The following is a 19,356-nucleotide window of genomic DNA, read 5'->3' as shown; positions in this document are numbered from 1 at the left end:
AGAAGGTCAAACAAACTATAGGAAACGCTCAAATAACCGGAGGGACGATACATGTGAAAAATGAGCGAAATTTGTTATCGGCCACGTGTATGTGGTGTTGGCGTCGCGAAAAATTTTCAGATACACATCGCCGAGAAATATGAGAGCCGGGATATCAGAAACCCCTGCGGAATTGCAATTTTACGCGCGGGAGACTGCCTCGAGGGTTGTTTCACCTGACCCTGCGGGACGCGTAACTTCAAAAATAGATTCAACAGAACGATTGGTGTTCATTCTTTCGGAATTTTTTTGCCCGTACAAAAAGTTAAAAAAAAAAATAACAAGATTCTCTTCGACGCAGAACCACCGACTTCTCTACGGTGATATCGGTTAATTAGATTTAAAGTAAAAATTTATACCTCGCTCTGTGTTCCCGCAGAATTAAAATTCTAGTTCTCGGAACGAGAAATAGTGAATTCAAACGCCATTTTCCTCCTGCCGTGAAACACCTCGTTATTAAACTTGAAAAAAAAAAGAGTGAGAGGTTTAGTTTTTATTAACGCGACGATTAAAACGTTTCGTTCGATATTCCTATACGAGGTAAAATCTCGCGTTGGAATGCTAAAATCGCGCGACGCTATTTAACCACCCGATGGCGAGGCGAGGAAAGCCCCCGCGTGACAATCGCGCCCGCTCTCACGGGGACTGAACACACCGGGATCGCGCAACTTCGTGATCTGCGCGCAAAGTGACGTAAATGTAGCGGCGTTCGATGCATTCTGCATTCGCGGGTTTAATTCGACGGCTGCCATCAGTGCCATGTCGGGCAGTTGCGATGACAATTGGACGGGCGCTGCGGGAGAAGGGCTCGAAGGGCCGCCACGCCGCCACCGTTTCGCGCCGCGTTTATGCACGACTGAGGCGCGACAGCGCCGCAATGTGTGTGCGCTGCACTGTGAGATTGCACGCGCCGCTCTCTCCGCCCCATCAAGGGTTCTTATCGTCAATTCGCGTCGCTCTAGCCCGCCGTCGCCGTCGCACGCCGATAACTGCCGCCCGTAACACCTCGCGTCCTTCCTCCTCTCGAGCTTTCGCCGTGAAATTAAATCCATTCCTGCGAATATATCACGGGAGTTAAATTTAAGCCGCGCCACCGCGCCACGGGAAAATCCACGCTATTTCCCGCGTGAGCGAGAGGTCAAGCGTGACTTGAATATATGCTTCTCGTCTCGCATTTTTTTTTCTCTCTCTCTCTCTCTCTCTCTCTCTCTCTCTCTCTCTGAAAACGTCAAGGCGACGCGCGTTTAAATATTTTTCTGCCACACACGTCCACAAAGATCTGAACTGGCATGTTTATGCGATCGTGTTATATGAGAAACGGGCGTCTCTCATTTTATGGCCCGGCTTACTGCACCGTCAAACACTTCACTTTTATAGAAACGTAAAATCCACCGCGCTACTTCTATTAGCTATAATTGTCGGCATCGGAGGGTTGATTATATAAAATTGCGTATAAAACTTTTAACGCTCGTGATGTTTTGCAATATATTAATATATATATATATATATATATATATATATATATATATATATATATATCGCATTGAATTCGCGGTTGCGCGCACCAATTCCGCGCGCAAACAACGAAATTTTACCCCATCACGCGCAAATTAATTTTCGAAACTTCGGCCCGATACCCCGATATTCGCGCGGTTGCGAGCTCGCTAAGTATCGACAATTCGCGTAAATCTATAATCTGGGAGTCTATCAATGGCGCTTCACAATACTCTTAAATGAATCCATCGCCAACTACGAAGATTGATGGATAGTGGCCATCAGAGCGGCACACACACTGGCTATTCGATACATATAACGATACCATCGAGTAGCTCCCAGCCAATCGATCAATTATACATATTTACGTTCGATCGACCCTGAGATTAATTCTACATGTATATGCCTGTCGAATGTGTCCAAAATTAAATATACATTGTCGGAAGTGGATTATATTTTATGCCGGAAGTGGGGATTTCTATTTAAACAGTAAGAGTCCGTTAGTATCATTAAAATTGAGCTGGATATTTATATATGACATCTTTAATTTAAAATTAGCTCTCTCTAGAATCTACTGGCAATGAAAGTATATCTGCATTATATTTCCTCGTTCGTTGTACAAAGTGTAACTTCTCAGAATAACCGTCTGCGAGTCAGAGAGTAACAAGTATTACAAGTTTGTAATAATTATTAAAGTAAGAAATCCTTGGGAGTTTGATAAAGTCGTGGCGACTGATGGGGTCCTCCTCTCGTAGCGGCGCCGCGGGGTGTCGCGATCAAAAGACGACCGGAATAAAAGAAAATATAATCAAAAGAGAAAAAAGGAAGGCAGAGGAAAGGCGCATATTTCGAGGGGAAAAAATATCCTGGTTACTAAACTGGGGAGGCAGTGAATTTTACATCGGCTTGACTACGTTGCTGCTATGACTACGCGGATGCTGCATGCACACGCGCGGTACAAGGCTATACCGGGATAGGCCGGCGGAAGGGGGTTGGGGAGGCACGAAGATGAGAAAGAGAGGGCGGTGGAAAGAGAGCGAGAAGAGGAGAGAAAAAGAGAGGGAAGGAGGAAAGGGGGACAAAAGGAGAGAGGGGGGAGAGAGAGAGAGAGAGAGAGAGAGAGAGAGAGAGAGAGAGAGAGAGAGAGAGAGAGAGACCTCATTCGAGACCGGTGTGATCTGATCCCGCCTGTTGCTGCATTACACATAATATATAGGTATGAAAGCACGATATATATCGATAGGAAAGCACGATAGGAAGAATATATATATATATATATATATATATTTGTCCGCTTTTTCCTTTTTTATGCCTCTCTTTCTCCCTCTCGTACGTAGATATGCAGGCGAGCGCCAGCCGCCACCACTCGTGTCGCCCCACGCGGCCTTATTCTCACTCTCGTTCGGCCTTCCCTTCGGCCGCCGCGACGGCTTTGGGCTCGACGTTGCTGGTACCACATCGCGGCAACCGGCATAGCATCAGAAGGGATGAATCGATTCTGTTTCTAGCTAAAAATAAGCTCCTCGTGGGAGCTTACTTCACGCTGAGCAGCTTCCGCGCCGCTTATCTCTTATCTCCCTTTGTCTCCCTTCTCTTCGAGTTACCCGTCTTTCCCCCTCCCCTCCCGCTTTCGCTAATTACGTTTTTGCGAGGTCTACCTGAAACTTGAAATCCAATTTACGCGTCGTTTTCCTGTGACACACATTTAGCATAACGGCACTCCGCGACTAACACACGGTTTTGTCATCTTCTGGCATGCCGTTAATTTATCCGTCATATCCATTTTAACTATTTTATTAATAGCTTATTTCTTGCGATAACAAGTAGTACGCGTATATTTTAATTTTAACGAAATACATGTTAACCTTTTTTAATACTTATTTTTTTTATACAAGCAATTTGGTGCGCGTTACCTAATTGTTAGAATTTTTGTGAATTTAATAATACATTGTAAATGTATTATTAATTTAATTTATCTTTAATTATTTTAGAATGCTTTCACTTTAGCGATTGAAATTAAACGTTTGAATTTTTGTAAACTTAATAATGCTTTTACAATGTTATTAATTTTATGCCCTTTTAATTAATTTCATATATTTTGACATTAAACGTTTTAATGATATTTTCACTAATTTTACCATATTTTATGAATGAGATTATATCCCTTTAACTTGTCCTCTAATGGCAATATGGCAATAAGTGCGTTATTCACTCTCTGCGCGTTCTTCTACTCTCGTGTCCTTCTCCCATCATATCAACAGCCGGATCAACTACATCCGGCTTTTCCCGGGGGACACTAATTTCTGTCCGTTGCGGAAATGGATCGTGTAACGGTGGAAATGTATCATGCGAAGGGGTGGCAGGGGTTGCGTTGCACAATAATGCGGCAACGGTAGATGGAATGTCCGTCGAGAGCGCAAACGCCTGTCGATCGGACGACTTCGAGCGGGAATATTTCAGTGGCGATGATGTATATGTAGTTATAAGATTAACAGGTGCTCTCGTAGTGACCTCGGCGGTACGGGAGAGCGAGGCCGAGGGCAACGCGAGGATATGTAGGTCGTAGGTGAGCGCGTCGCGCCGGAACGTAATGAATCGCTGGAATCTGAGAACAATGTTCTCAGCCGGTCGTCAAAGGACCCTTGGCGGAAAACTGTTCTTCCTTACATACACGTAGTTTTGTCTGGCCCGTTACTAGAAGACATTCCTTTCCCGGTATCGCGAGGTATATTAACCCTTCGGCTACTACACGCCACTATATAGTGAATCAGCTTTCCGCTGATTCTTTGAAACGAAAATACACTAGAGCGATATTCTTTTCTATGCTTTGATATTTTGCCATCGATATTTTGTTATCAGATCAAAATGTCCTCAATTTTTTTGATCTGCATTTGTTTTATTGAAAGGACGTTTTTCATTCAAATTCAATCAAATTCATGTGTATACAATGGTACAGTTTCGTCGTAGCCAAAGGGTTAACCATTATGCATTTACACATGCATTTGAAAAATTATGAAATATTTCTTTTTCCGCGGAAGAAATATTTCGCAAGAGAATCGTTTTTTTTAAAATAATATAAGTATCGTTCATATCTCAATTGCACGATCGCGTGTAAATGTAGCGCGGAATGACGCATAAGAATCAAATGCATAAGAAGGAAAAGGAAAAAGAAAACGCCGCGTCACCGAGCAATTTATCTAGAAATTTCACGTTAAATGTGCTTTTAATTAAGGTATCTCAAGAATTAATAACCTGATAAAAGCTGTAACATATTTTGACATTTTTTTTATACGTGGCGATGAAAGCTTTCGACCAATTTAAATAAACGCATATTGACGCAGTTAAACCAGATCTATCTAGATCTATCATATCATGATGCAACATGGCAACATGCTTTATCTCGTTGTTTCGAGTTTAGTCTCGCACTCAAAACGATTGTGCTCTTCAGACAGATTGTGCATTTGCAGCGCTATATGCTAAAATGTATGCTGCCAGCAACATTATGATTATGTATATATAATAATACAATGTGTTTTGATAATGAAAGGTCAAATCATTTATTAGTTTAATATGTTGATTATGATTTAGTAGATCACGCTCTACATTAATATTTGTATCTGTAATATGAATAACAATCTCTCTCTTTTCTCTTCTTTTGCTTTAAATTTAAATATGTTAATTGTACAATAATATCAAAACGTAAAATAATTTCCATTTTATCAACATGTGAAGTTATTGCACCTAAATTATAATATATGTATATATATTATAAATGCAGGTATTATGCACTATTCTATCATTTGTTTTACAATATGAATGTGATTCGCATAATTAAACAAATTTTGCATACATACAATTTTTTATACATATTTAAATATTTAATAAAATTTAATATTTTTATATATAATATTTTTATTTAATATATATATATATATATATATTTTTTTTTTAATATTTAATATATTTAATATATATATATATATATATATATATATATATATAGGTTTTTTAAAAGACTATTTTATACATTATTTTTACGAAGTGTACGAATTTGTACAAATGCACATAATTATTAACAGAAACTTTGTGTAAATTTTGCGCTCGTACATATCAGAAAATACCTGCCAACATCAAATTATACGCGCGGCTAGCTTGTATGATTTAATTACTCAACGTTGAAAATTATCAGGTAACTTTTTAATCCGTTATTAGGATTTTGTGTTTTTTATTCAGTTTGTAGTAACTCCTCTTTCGTTTTATACTGAAAACCAATTTTCAGCGTAACTATCTCACCAATTTCCGCCTGCATTTATACGCGCGAATCACACACACACACACACACGCACGCACGCACGCTCGCACGCACGCACGCACGCACGCACGCGCGCACACACACACACACACACACACACACACACACACATGAAACTCGATTAGAGCCGCATATGCAAATCGAAATGGAACATATTATTTTTATGTTCGCATTAATACTCATTACACGCGCGCGTAATTTAATACCATCCCAGGTAGCAAGCACTCGTCATTTTGACGTCAATTGACGTCAGAAGTCTGTCATTTTGACGTCTTTTGACGTCAATTGACGTCAAAATGACAAATGCTTGCTACCTGGGATACCTTTCGGTTGTCCTCACAAATTGAAATTCCAGTTTCTATTGTGTTTAATTCGAATAAATTGCAATGCAAACATCGCGAGCTAATAATCAATCGCGCGCGGTTGTTGCGTGCATTATATATATATATAATATATATATATATATATATATATATATATATATATATATATATATATTCAATTTGTGAGGACAACCGAAAGGTATCCCAGGTAGCAAGCATTTGTCATTTTGACGTCAATTGACGTCAAAAGACGTCGAAATGACAGACTTCTGACGTCAATTGACGTCAAAATGACGACAATACGACATATATATATATATATATATATATATATATATATGTATGTCTGTGTATATACTTACCTTCCACCTGTATGTATTGCGTACGGGATGAGCAGGAGCAACTTTGTGACCCGGAGCGAATTATTTTCCCCCTTCCCTTGTCAAACGTTTACCCTCGGCATTCATCTTAATTTTCCGACGACCAGGAGACCGTGTGCACGAGCGTCGGTGTGCGTAATTTACCTTTCTTATGTACAAACCCGGAATGGTGCGTTTAAAGAAGTTTATTAGCTGTCCACAGGGAGATATATATATATATATATTGCTCTGTCCCGGACAATGTCCTTACCGGCCCTTATTTTTGCATTAACCGGCAGTACGTTTGCGGCTGTTATTATGCCTGAAACGCGTTATTTCGTGCAACGTGTCGCGCGAATTCTATATCGATCGGCACATTTTGAGCTCTCCCCCGCCCCCTTTCTCTTCTCTCTTCTTACGGGAAACGTCTATCGAATCTCTAACTGACGAGAGGTGAAATGTATCGGAAAACAGTGTTGTTCGAATTGCAGCGCATCTGATGCACGCCCGTAGTAACGTACGGCGGAAATATACATATATCCGGAGATATACCGCGTTCTCTGACGCGAGTGATTTTATTGAAGTCTCATTTCTCGCGTGCGAAAATCTATAACAACGTTCGAACGTGCCGCGAATTGTGCTCTACGATGCAGCTCGCGATAAATCTATATCCCCGCGGGAAAAACCTACGCGATCGTTCTAACTAGCGTTATATGTGCGCGAGAAAGTTGGGACTAGGGTGAGGAACGAGTTATATAACTCATTATTAATCGGTTTTAATCCCGCGTACAGAAAGTCGCGCGGATTAAAACAGCTCGGATAAGTTTCATTTTGCCGTAAAATAACATCTTAAGGTAAACGTCGACGAGTTCAGATATGGTGGAAACTGTTTTTACGAGTTTATTAAATGTAACACAGGAGACTCACTCACGTATATGCGCGTGAAACACGGAGAATAAAGGGTACACGGCTTGTAAAAATTATAACAAACTCCGTTCATTGTGTATTCTTTATAATTTGCAATGCGCATTGTTTATCGGCGGGTGTCGCTTTTGCCCTCGAATACGAACTAACCGCGGAACTAACTTTTATATTCCGTGCTCAACGTGAGTTATTTTTTCACATATTTTTTTTTACGCATTATTTTTCTATCTTTATACATCTTTGAAATGGTCATCTTTTATTTCGCGTTTTTTCGGTCCTTTTATTTCTTTGCGCGGAAAGAAAAATAAATAGATAGATAGATAGATAGATAGATAGATAGATAGATAGAGAGGGAGACTTTCCTTTTTTATTATTTTAAACTTGTTTTCAATTTCTTATACGTGCACGTAATATAAACATTGCATTTTGAGGTTGTCGCGCGACCCTTGTGTGGATGGCAGTTTTCATTTAAAAATTTAAAAGCGCGAGGGCAAACTTTTTAGCAGGGATTCACACTGACGTAATATTGATTCTGTATATTACACGGAGGGGAAAAAAAGAGTTTTTAGTTTGCTCGTGACAACGGAAACATAACAACGAAACACAAATAACTATAACGAATATATTTCGAAAAATTTTGAATTCGACAAAGTTACTTCAGTTTTTTACTCGTGGGTTACTATAATATCCTTAGGCTGCTAAAAGTGGGTCAAATATAATTTAGTTTGCTCTTTCACCGAAATATTACTCGGAAATACCACGAAATATTACGTGGAATATATACAATTTTTATCAAAAGAGATGTAGGTAGAGGAGACCGGGGCTATGTGTCCACACTTTACGCTTTTTTCAAGTTTACTAAAAAACTAATAAAGTTATTTGACTAAAATTTTAATGGTATAACCTTTCAACATTGCTATTAAAAAAAAAAACATAATTAGAATCGTTGATCTTTTAACAATTTAGAGAGGCAAATTTTTTAAGTGGATAAGTCAAGCGTAGACGGGGCCCCATATGCGCGGGGCTATCTTTCCACATAATAAAAAACACTCTAGTCTGGCACTGTAAGGAGACATGAGAGGTGTAGCATAAGTGGGAGATGGCAACATCGCCGGTGAAATACCACTACTTTCATCGTTTCCTTACTTACTCGGTTAGGCGGAGCGCGTGTCCCGAGGGCTTCGTGCCCCGGCGGTCACGGTGTTCTAGAGCCAAGCGTGTCAGAGTGGCGTGAGGCCTCGCGGCCGATCGCCGTTAATACTCCCGCGTGATCCGATTCGAGGACACTGCCAGGCGGGGAGTTTGACTGGGGCGGTACATCTGTCAAAGAATAACGCAGGTGTCCTAAGGCCAGCTCAGCGAGGACAGAAACCTCGCGTAGAGCAAAAGGGCAAAAGCTGGCTTGATCTCGATGTTCAGTACGCATAGAGACTGCGAAAGCACGGCCTATCGATCCTTTTGGCTTGAAGAGTTTTCAGCATTTATATTAATTTCTATACTTATTTATAATATTATTTATTATTAATATATATAATATTGAAAAAACTGCCTAGTCGTTGGAGTCAGAGAAGTAGTAGGCACACACACACTTTGTGTAGATTTTTTGACAAGTTTCCTGCGTAGAGCTGACTTTTCTTTATATACGGTGGCATCAAACTGATTTTGAGTTGCTGCAAAATCAATGTGATGAGTTTCTTTTGTCCCCTCAATTCTTTGATCTTTTTTTTTTATTTGGGGCCTTTACTTTATCCTCGGCAGCGTTTGAAATAGAAAATACTCAATAATTTAAGACAAACTCATATATTTAACTTGACATGTATTTTTAAAATAAAAATTTGGTGACAATTCTTGAATCGCAGGATCAAGTAGTTATTCGTAGGTCACTTTTTTACAGTAGCGAGTGTGAGCCCGAACATTTATTCCAAAGTCTAACACTGTTTTTACGAAAAGATTCTCGCTCAATTTTTATTTTTTTAATTGCTCTAAATATAATTTTATTAGATATATGTCTACCTTATCCCCTTAAGGACAGTCTTTCTTTTGTAGTTATACGCACCATATTATCTATTTATATAAAAGAACAATTCGTCATTGAAGTGTGGATACATTGGCCCATCAAAAATAGGACAGATAGCCCCGACCACGTTTATCAGTCTTTAACATGTTACCAATTTTAGATAATGCGGAATTAACATTTGACGCTTCTCACACCTGATAATTATATATTAATTAATAATATTATGAATTGCTTACTTTAATTTGAGTTAAACTATTATACTGTCGCACAGCAAATTTTTCGACCGTCGAAAAATGTGAATAATTGTTTTCGCTTTTCTTTTAACGTATATAGCGTCTGCGAGAGGCATCGCAAGAAAACAAACAACATTTAAATATTTTACGTAGGGCATTTTTCAACTACTTGTTACAATGGTAGAGACATCTGTCTCTTAAAACTTGAGATAGCAGTACTGTGGACACACATAGCCCCCGTAGACAGATAGACCCGGCCTCCCCTATATATTTATCTTTAAAAATGCAAATATATATACGTCAGTATATATTAGAAAATAAAAATAAAATGTTTTTTTTTTAATGCATAATTCTAGTTTGGTAGTTGATTAAACCGTTTGTTCAGTCTTTTTCAACATTATATTGATAAATTAATTTAGTCCTTTCTCTGATTCTATGTGAAATGTAAATCCCCGCATGTTTCACCAGTATATATATATTTTATCAAAGTGAGGTAATTTTGGCCTTCTCTTGTTAATTATTTGAATTTGTAGTGATTTAACTCAATAACTAAATTATCAGTCCTGGATAACCATGTACAGGTGTTGGGATCAGTTTGTGTGTTCCCGAGAATCAGGCAACTGTAATTAATAAACAAAAAGGCTGGAATATAGCGGCGCGAAATGCCGTTATCACTTTGAACCTCCGGTCGGTAGCGAGATGAGCAAACGCCTGCTCATTAACCGCGCATTAAATCGTGAATTAAAAATACGATTAGCGGTCTTCTCTATCAAATAGTGATGACTCGCCAGTTAGCGCGTTACACTGCGAGACTCTTTGCCACCGTCGCGTCGCGACTTTATGAAAGCGGCAGATTTATACGATTCACCGTAATGCGTAATGCAGGGTTGTACATAATTCTAGATTAAGCCGACAGCTTGACCTTGATATAAACGGAATTCGTGCCGAGGATCCTCCGCTTCCACGACAGCTGGTATGCAATATGCTCGTCACTGTCGCGATTGTCGCATTTTTGAAATTTTGAATATGCAAAATGACTAAACGAGATATAAATCACAAAGTAAAATCTTTATTTAAATTATTATTTAAGATAAGGAAACGCGCGCGGGTATGAAAGACGAGTGTGCTAAACAGAGTGTGTTATTATAGCCGTGACAGTTGCAGTTTTCTGTGCAAGCAAAGCAAAGTGGAATTTGCATCTTCTAATCTAAATGCAAGTTGACACAAGTCTCGCTCCATGATGAAAAAGACGTAGAAACTGAGAGGCGATATCGCTGGAAACTGTTTTTAAGTAACTACGAGTATGTGGCCGGATAGTAAACCGCAGCCGGCGATTACCAGTCTTGTGATGGATTGCCAGCTTAATGTTGGTTTACTGCGCGTAACCGAACCTGGCAATTCGGACCTGTCCGCGTGTGTCGTTTTTAGTATCGGACGTGAATGTAACGGATACCTCAGATAGATTTATCAAAGATAAGTTTGACGTATCTCTTTAATCTTTATAAAATAAATCTTTATACAAAATCTAGAAATACATAAATTTTTGTGGAAAAAATGACACTCCTTCTTTCTGATATATTTGCAAAATTTTTCGAGTATCTGCAATTTAAGTTGTTAAATAAAAGTCTTTAAATTCTCGATTTAAATGATTTTGCATGCAACGTCGAGATTAATCACCTGGGGCGATTATGCTCTCGCATAAAGCTCTCGAACTTTCCACATAACATACATATGTAGGATGCCTAAATGAAATGGTATATCAAAGACCGCTGCGACATGTCGACTAAGACGACAAAGAGATTACGCTCTTACTGCATTAGTTGTAACGGTCTCAAATAAGTTCCATTCCAGCACACACGCTCTCGTTGAAATGTTGGGATGAAAACGAACTTCACCCACGTCCTATTTTCGAGAGCAAAGAGCTCTCGTAAAATACACGTGGGAACCGCGATACGTTTTTACACGGTCTCACCGTTATTTTCCTGTCCTCGAGAAGCCTGATCTTACAGACGTTTCTTTCTTCAAAAAAGGGAAAAAGAGTTCCCGTATTCTCGCATCGCCGTTAAATCCCCATGTTTCTCATAGAAATCCGGAAAAGGGAAGTCCCTTCGATCAAAGAGTCACTGATCGATCACAATGTTTTTCTCGCATAGTGAAAGAAAATGTATCTCACAATGATCTTTAAGCATTCGGCTTATTGCAATTTTCATTTATAGTATTATTATAAAATAAGCAATACAAATCTTTGAGCTTGTGTAATATCGTAGACAGAATATAGATAGAAATTAAAAGTTAGGAGTATTACAAGCAAAAGGCAATAGGACAGTATTTAATATATTGGTAACTTTTGTCCCAGAAAATATGTTAAATATTATTCAAAAAAAGTTCATATTTAATTTACACTTTGGAAATATATCTATTAATTTTTACATTTGCGTGATAACAGAAATATAAAATTTGGGAATGTATTAATTGTTACATTTTTGCGCGATAAAAGAAATATAAAATTTATGATTTGTACAATCGCGCGATGTAATGGCTTCAAATTGTAATCTACAAAAAATTATGATTTTTTTTGCAATAGCAAGCACATGCTAGAATTACGATGCATTCTTGGGATAAACTCAACCATCTAATTTTCTCATCTAAGTTTCACGGTCAGGAAAATTTGTTCATGTTGCAAAGTATTGTATAAGAAATCTTGCGCGCTGTTTGCTCGTTGCGTATTGCCTGCATTGCAGTCTCATACATTACAAATAAAATTCTAGAGACGTGTAACCATGGATGTAAAAGCGTAAAAACAATGTCGTGCTCAAAATGCGGGATATATACGAAAGCACTGCGAGATATAAGAAAGAAGCAGCTATTGGAAATCTATAATAGAAGTAAAATATATGTATTTTTCTATCTCCTTTTTCTCTCTGCATTCATGTAAGAATTAAGCAGCATCTAATTAAGATTTAATGCGGAAGATGCGTGAAATGTTCAATTAACGCTTATATACATGGAGAGAATTTTTTTTTATTTATCCTGAAATCATGGTAGTTGTGGGACAACATGTTTTACCAAGATTTATGTGCGAGCTATTCTGATTAATATATCTACCATAATAAAAAATATTAATATCTATTACATTAAAATATAAAATATGTTTGATTAATTTTACTAAAATATATCTAGAAAATTTCGCGTATTGATTTACATGTATTAGATTTTCTCCATCAGTAAAAAAAATAGTTGAAGCAGTAATCTCTGGTCAACAGACCTGGTGGACAGACTTACTTTTATTACGAGGAAATATTGTGAATTATAGGAATGACAGCAAGAAAAAGACTCGTTCCTAATTCATTTACCTTCCGCAGGGGAATTAATGAACTATTGCCTATTTCGAATAATGGATTGTCTGAATGACTGATATCTTTAGACATCGCAAATCAATAGTGCTAACTAATGGCGTTTTCATAATTGAAACTCTGTATACTCCGACTGTTTCGTGACCGGCACGGCATGGCACGGACTCGAATTTCAAAGTAATATCATAGAAAGCACTTAGTACGCACGGACTTGCCTTCCCGGCGATATGGGTCATAAATATTTACGCGGATAGTCATTGTTATTATACTTGATTCCACTTACAATTGGCCCGCTGCTCATGTCCCGTGTACATAACGCGCGTATGTCCTACAATGTGTATACGTATCGCGCGAGCCTTTTGTCGCCGATTACAATGGGACGTTACAACCAATGCGGACATTTTGTTAACGACAAAATGTCCGCGTTGGTTGTAAACGTCCCGAAGAATGTTGCGCGGAGCCACGTTAACGAAGCTAAAGTAACGTCGATGCGCGCGCCTTAATTAATTAGCCGCATCTCTCAAGCGCTCAAACGCATACACACTGCACACATACACACCAATTATTCCGGTAATGATCCCATAGAAAGCTAATGTAGCGCAAACGAAGTTAATTTGAAGCGTATATCTGCCAGATCGGTTGACGTTGACGTAAATATCCTTCGTCACGTGAGAGATGTGAGAAAGAATCCTATAAATATAACGTATACGTAACGTACTACATTTGCCGAAAAGTAAAACGAATTAACATAAATTTGAAGCGACAGTGCTCTGTCAATTTTTTAGGCATTATTAAATTATTAATTTACACATATAAATAGATATACATATAATACGTTATCTCAATTTTTTCAAAATCCTTCTTAATCCTTTTAATCATTGATTTATGCGATTCTCCGAGGTATTAAATAAACCGATAAAATATAATTAGCGATTCTGATCGCAAGCTTATGCGACGAGCTCACGTCCGTTACTAGAAATTGGAAATATTCGATCTATATGCAAATTATCGATATGGAACGTGCACATAATCCGGTTTTTCCCGGAGGAACCTATCGTCGTTATCGTATTTTAATGCACTGCGAGTATAATTAACGCTTCTACTTTAACATCGTCACCTCAGATTTTAATTAATTAATGTATCGGTGTACAATGCGTTATAAGCCGCGGACGAAAATTAACCGATGCACTCTCCGCGTTGCGCTGTAGAAACGGAATAATATAGGCGCGCTGCTTTAATTTTAATGTATATTCAGGTATCAGAATATCCATCTTCCAATTCATTCGGGACATATTAAATTGCTGCGAGCTGTTCCACGTTGTTCCAAATACAAACTTTTTTTCTTTTTTTCTTCACGTGCTGGATAAAAGAAAAAGCAAAGTCAGCCTTTTTTTCAAAACGAAGTAACGCCATTTAGCGTAATTAAATGTACACCCGTTTCAGCCTAGCAAAAACTCGTCATTTTTCTGCTCGGTAAACTCATATATCATATAACGCGCACGAAAAGGGCGGTAACTGCACTCTCACGTAATCACAGTTTTTCAGTTTACTCAATTTGCTTATAATACTGCGAATTAATTTCTTCCTCTTTGCGAATTCTTTCTTCCTCTGTTTTAAAGGCCTGCGTAAAACTTGAAATAAAATATGTGCGTTTATCGAGGCAATATTGTACGCGTGATCGAACTGGATACCCAATCTCGCAGTTAAAAGGATGATGGTAGGTATCTAATGATTCGATTTATAGAAAGACATTCACGAGCTACCGAACACGCTTCGTGAATAGATAACAACGTTCCGAGAATTTTCTTTGAAAAGGTAAAGCGAGTCTTCCCCTCTGAGAAGACTTCCTACCTCATGCTCATGCATGTTTGCCTTGTGGAATGTCGTCGAGCACAAAACGGCCGAGAACTTTTACCTTAAGATGTAGAATCCTGCATGCGCTGCTAAAAGGCAGCGTATACGGTGCCTGCTTTAAATGGTTACATTTTTTTGTAGTTAATCTCACACGTTAAATAAAAGAAGAGAGAAAGTATATACTAGAGTTCCTATAATAAGAGTTAAGCCAATGAGGTGACGATTTTTGATCGGTCCCGTCATATGTTTCAGCCAAGTTAGTGAGAGTGAGACAAGCTGTAAGTGGGAGTGAGACAAAGCTATAACATTTGGCTGTACATGCGGCGGCGGTTTTTGTCCTAACTCTTATTATAAGAATTCTCTTATTCTAGTATATATACGAGAATGTTGTCATTGGTGTATAGGTATATATGTCAATATACTCGCGGTCGTACAGAAATGATCCGTCGGTTCCCGAATTTGCATGATCAGCGGGTACGCATCTGAAAATTGTCCGAGCAAAACTACGCTCGACACACGGCTGCTTGTGTGTTCTTGCGCGCAATTTTGATTTGCGATCGCCATGCAGCTGAATGAAATCGTATAATAAAGACTTGCATGGTTAATGTCTTCGTAAAAGCTGTCGCGCGAATAAAATCCCCCGGATAAAGCGGGTTCAGAACAACAAAGCTACCCGTGGAGAATAGAGACGGTTTTCTAGGCTTTTTGCGTTATGCGGATATTTACGGGTAGCAGTTTAATGAATACCGTGAGAGGCCGCATTTCCGGATTTGTACACGTCCGGTATAACATATAAATAGCGAAAAAGCATGTATAAATTGAATGCAGCGCCAGAGGCGGAGGCACATATACGGCGCATAGGGAGATTCTCGTTTGCCTCTCGACGCTTTGAAACCCCCATTGCGATTTGCTTGAGCACGGTATTTTTCATACGTGCAACAAGGGAGCGCAAATCGAATACACATGCGAAAGAGATCGCGCTTTTTTTTTATTGGTCGCCCCCCGCTCGTCGTCGTTACTGCCGTGCATTGGAGATAACTGAATTTTTTATTGTTTCTCTGTTGCAGCACTGTTTCGCGATATCATACAGGAGGGAGAACCAACGGCAATACGAGCTAAAAGCGGCCACAGAGACGGACTGCAAAGCGTGGATCGATGCGATACGAGAAGCTAGGTAAACGACGGCTCGCGCGCCCGAATCGAAGATCTCGGGGCCGATTAAAATGACGCGCGGCGTCGCGCGTCGCCTTGATTCTTGATTCACGCGGAGATTTCGCGTCCCGCGTAATAGCGTTTTTCACTGGCAGAGCCGGTGCGCACTCAGTGCACATTAAAGCCGTCGCGTCGTACACAAATCAACGTAAAGTGTATGTTTAATATAATCGGGTTAAATCATGAAATCCTCAATATTCTTTATTGCACTATTTGGTAAAATATGTACTGAGTATTTTATCAGCCGAAATATTTGTATTTTACTTTAAATATTAGAGACTATCGGTGTACAACGGCTTTAATGTGCACTGAGTGCGCACCAGTTCTGCCAGTGAAAAACGCTATAAATCACCACGGTCAGCCACACCGATGATCGAGCGTGGCTAATTAAATTTGCCGCCGGTGCGCGACGACTTCGGTCTCGTTGAATTAATTTGATTCGCGGGAATCGACAAAAGAGCTTCCACCATTGTCGATTTTGCCGTCGATTCTACCGCCAGCGCTATTGAACGTGTTTGAATCGATTTCGACATCGCCGAGCTTCTCCTTTTCTGAGAAAATTAAATGCGACATTGTCAATAAACTCCACGGCTTCGTTAAATGTTTTTCAGATATAAATCAATTATGCCGGCACGTGCGGGCTCAAAATGCGATCCCCGACATTAACGCGCGCGATATAAAAGTTTCTTTTATTATTCGACTGAATTATAAAGCAATTTGTGTAATTTTTCGGTATATCACGCCGCGCCGAGGGAAACAAACTTTTTCATTAATACGACCTCACTGGAGGCGCGGACGGACTCACTTTCTTCATTCCGCGCGTTTAATACGTCTTTTATTTTTAATAAACGGCGGAAAAAAAATAATCTTGGGTCTTGCGACGCCGGAGACTTCACGCGCATTTGCTTTGTAGAACGAAAGGAGAAACCTGCAGGCTAACGGAATAATCTCGCAATGGACAATACGGTTCGCGGCGTGGCGCAATAATTAACTTTGTTTCTCCAATATCGTTCTATTTTATCCACACTCCGCTGTAGACTCTTGGTCTATTATTCAAGAGACTCCCCCTTAAGGTAGGCGTCTAGCTACGTGCTAGTCATGTGACTGTTTGTAGGTTTTCACGTTCAGAAATATATTTCAGGCAATTTTTGCTAAAAGAAAAATAATTTTATGACGTATGGTGTAAAATTTCATACGTGAAAAAATATGTTCCTTTTTCCAAATTATGTGTTTTTTCTCATTTGACTCCGTTTTGATCAGCTGATCATGCGAGTCGTCGAGAAAGGTTACAAGTGAGGTTACATCTCCTTTTCGATTGAATTTTGACACGTACTGAGAAAGGGTTTCAAAACGCATGACAGGGGTGTCAATCACTATCCACGTCGGCTAAGAAAGACGAGCCTCATAACCTGCAACTACAGTGATTAGCCAGCGGCGTTGCCAAGTCTTCCCAACTTTACCTCGACCAAAAACTGTCTGTTCGATTACCGCATTTTGAATAAAATAAACTAAAAAATTAGCAGCGAAATCTCCGGTAAACTATATATTTTATGGTTGCATATCGGATTCTTCGAAATCTAATGTACAAAAACAATGTTTTTTTCTCATTTCATCTAATCGAAAAATGCGAAAATATGTGATTGAAACCGTGATATAGAGCCTTCTTTTTCGTGCCGTCTGTATGAAGTAATGCAAAATTTGTGATTTTCGAGATCGATTTTCTAGAGTAAATAGTCGGTAAAGAGCCACAGAAAAAATCGACTGCAAAGCTGATCATATAATTTGATATAAAATCCAAAATCGAAAACTTTATCTAATACATGCTCTGACGAGACGACTACCTTAATCTCGTTGATGAGCTGATAAATACGCTTACGGGCACCGCATTAACATCGAGCCGTCTCCATGCACACACAGCCAACCACCTCTCTATTAATCCCGGTGCCGTAATTTGTGCACATTAACGCCGAAGTAATCTTCATCATGCTATCAAACGCGTCTTATGAGCCAAGCGGAGAGAGCTGGCCGTAACAGCCCGTTTATTGCGGAAATCCCGGCGAACATCTAGGCCTTGCGAGGATACGATGCAAATATTACAAATATAGTTCACCTGATGTTAGTGCAATTCGTTCGGAACAATTCCCGCGAAAATAAAATATAAAATCGGTTATGTAAAACGGCTTCCGCATATCGTATTTCTGTCGTTTACAAAAGATAAAGGATTTCACGCAAGTTATTTGTCTCCGCTGACGATTTTGCAGCCAGCTCGACTCCGTTTATGGATGCGTCCGAAACAATCAGCCGACAACTTTTCCGTCGCAGATGCGTCTCCTGCGGGACGTGATCGTTTCACTGATGCCCGCAGATGTGTCAAACGTCGTTCTAATGTCATATCGCGTGCGTGATGCTATTAAGTACGTGAGAAAAAATGACAGCCGCAGATCCGTGTTTTTGCCTGACGCTTCTATACTAGAGAAGATCGAATAAAAGTTGTACGTTTATGTTCCGACCTCGGAAATCCTATGTCATCTTCGCCAACATTTTTGTCTTCTTTGTTTGTCTAATCATCACTCAAAGTATTATTTCTTAATTAAGCGGCAATTGTTTTTATTATTTTGTTTTTTGAATAAAAAAATGATTATAGATGATTGTAAATTATTCCTGCATAATTTTTAAAATCAAAATCTCAATCCAAAATTCAATGAGAATTAAATTATATTTGCTTTCTATTAATTATTGACATTTATATATAAGGGAAACCGTAAGTAATATATTTATCTGATATCGCTTATATATATATATATATATATATATATATATATATATATGACGTAAAAATGTGTTTCGTCCTTTTTAAATATTTCACGGTATGAGAAAAGCTCCATTTCCCTTTCGCGTAGTCCTCGTTTTACCGGCCGACTTATATACGTTCGCATCCCTGCGGAACGGCTCGGCTGCCTTCTCAGATTACTGCTACTCTGCACCGTAATATGCATAGATAATGATATCCGTGTTACTTTAGCAATTCTGCCATGCCGTGCTCGAAAATACAGGGTTGATACTTCTTCGAGTATCTCGTTTCACGCATAGGGTTGATCGATACCGTGATAATTTTTTCATGCAACGTGGACCACGACTCGAGAGTGCTTGTTCTGCGTAAACTCAAGCGGAGCTTCTCGGAACACCGCGATATGTGGACGAGTTGTATTATGTACTTACACGGCTTGTGGGTGTAA

The 19,356-nt window shown here is 39.1% G+C and overlaps 1 protein-coding gene across 3 annotated transcripts in view; it reads left to right on the top strand.

Annotated features, from left to right (window-relative positions):
• LOC143905834 (ras-specific guanine nucleotide-releasing factor 2) overlaps positions 1-19,356 on the top strand; it is a 65,469-nt gene that overhangs the window by 18,048 nt on the left and 28,065 nt on the right. For all 3 annotated transcript variants that reach the window (XM_077421462.1, XM_077421463.1, XM_077421461.1), the window contains exon 5: positions 15,976-16,082. In XM_077421462.1, the coding sequence (XP_077277588.1) occupies positions 15,976-16,082 (107 nt within the window). The remainder of the gene's footprint in view (positions 1-15,975; positions 16,083-19,356) is intronic.

The sequence above is a fragment of the Temnothorax americanus genome, unplaced genomic scaffold, assembly GCF_048541705.1.
Source record: "Temnothorax americanus isolate GAGA-0224 unplaced genomic scaffold, ASM4854170v1 Scaffold68, whole genome shotgun sequence".
Taxonomy (NCBI): domain Eukaryota; kingdom Metazoa; phylum Arthropoda; class Insecta; order Hymenoptera; family Formicidae; genus Temnothorax; species Temnothorax americanus.
Note: the sequence above shows the minus strand (reverse complement) of the source record. Positions and strands in the feature narration are given on the sequence as shown.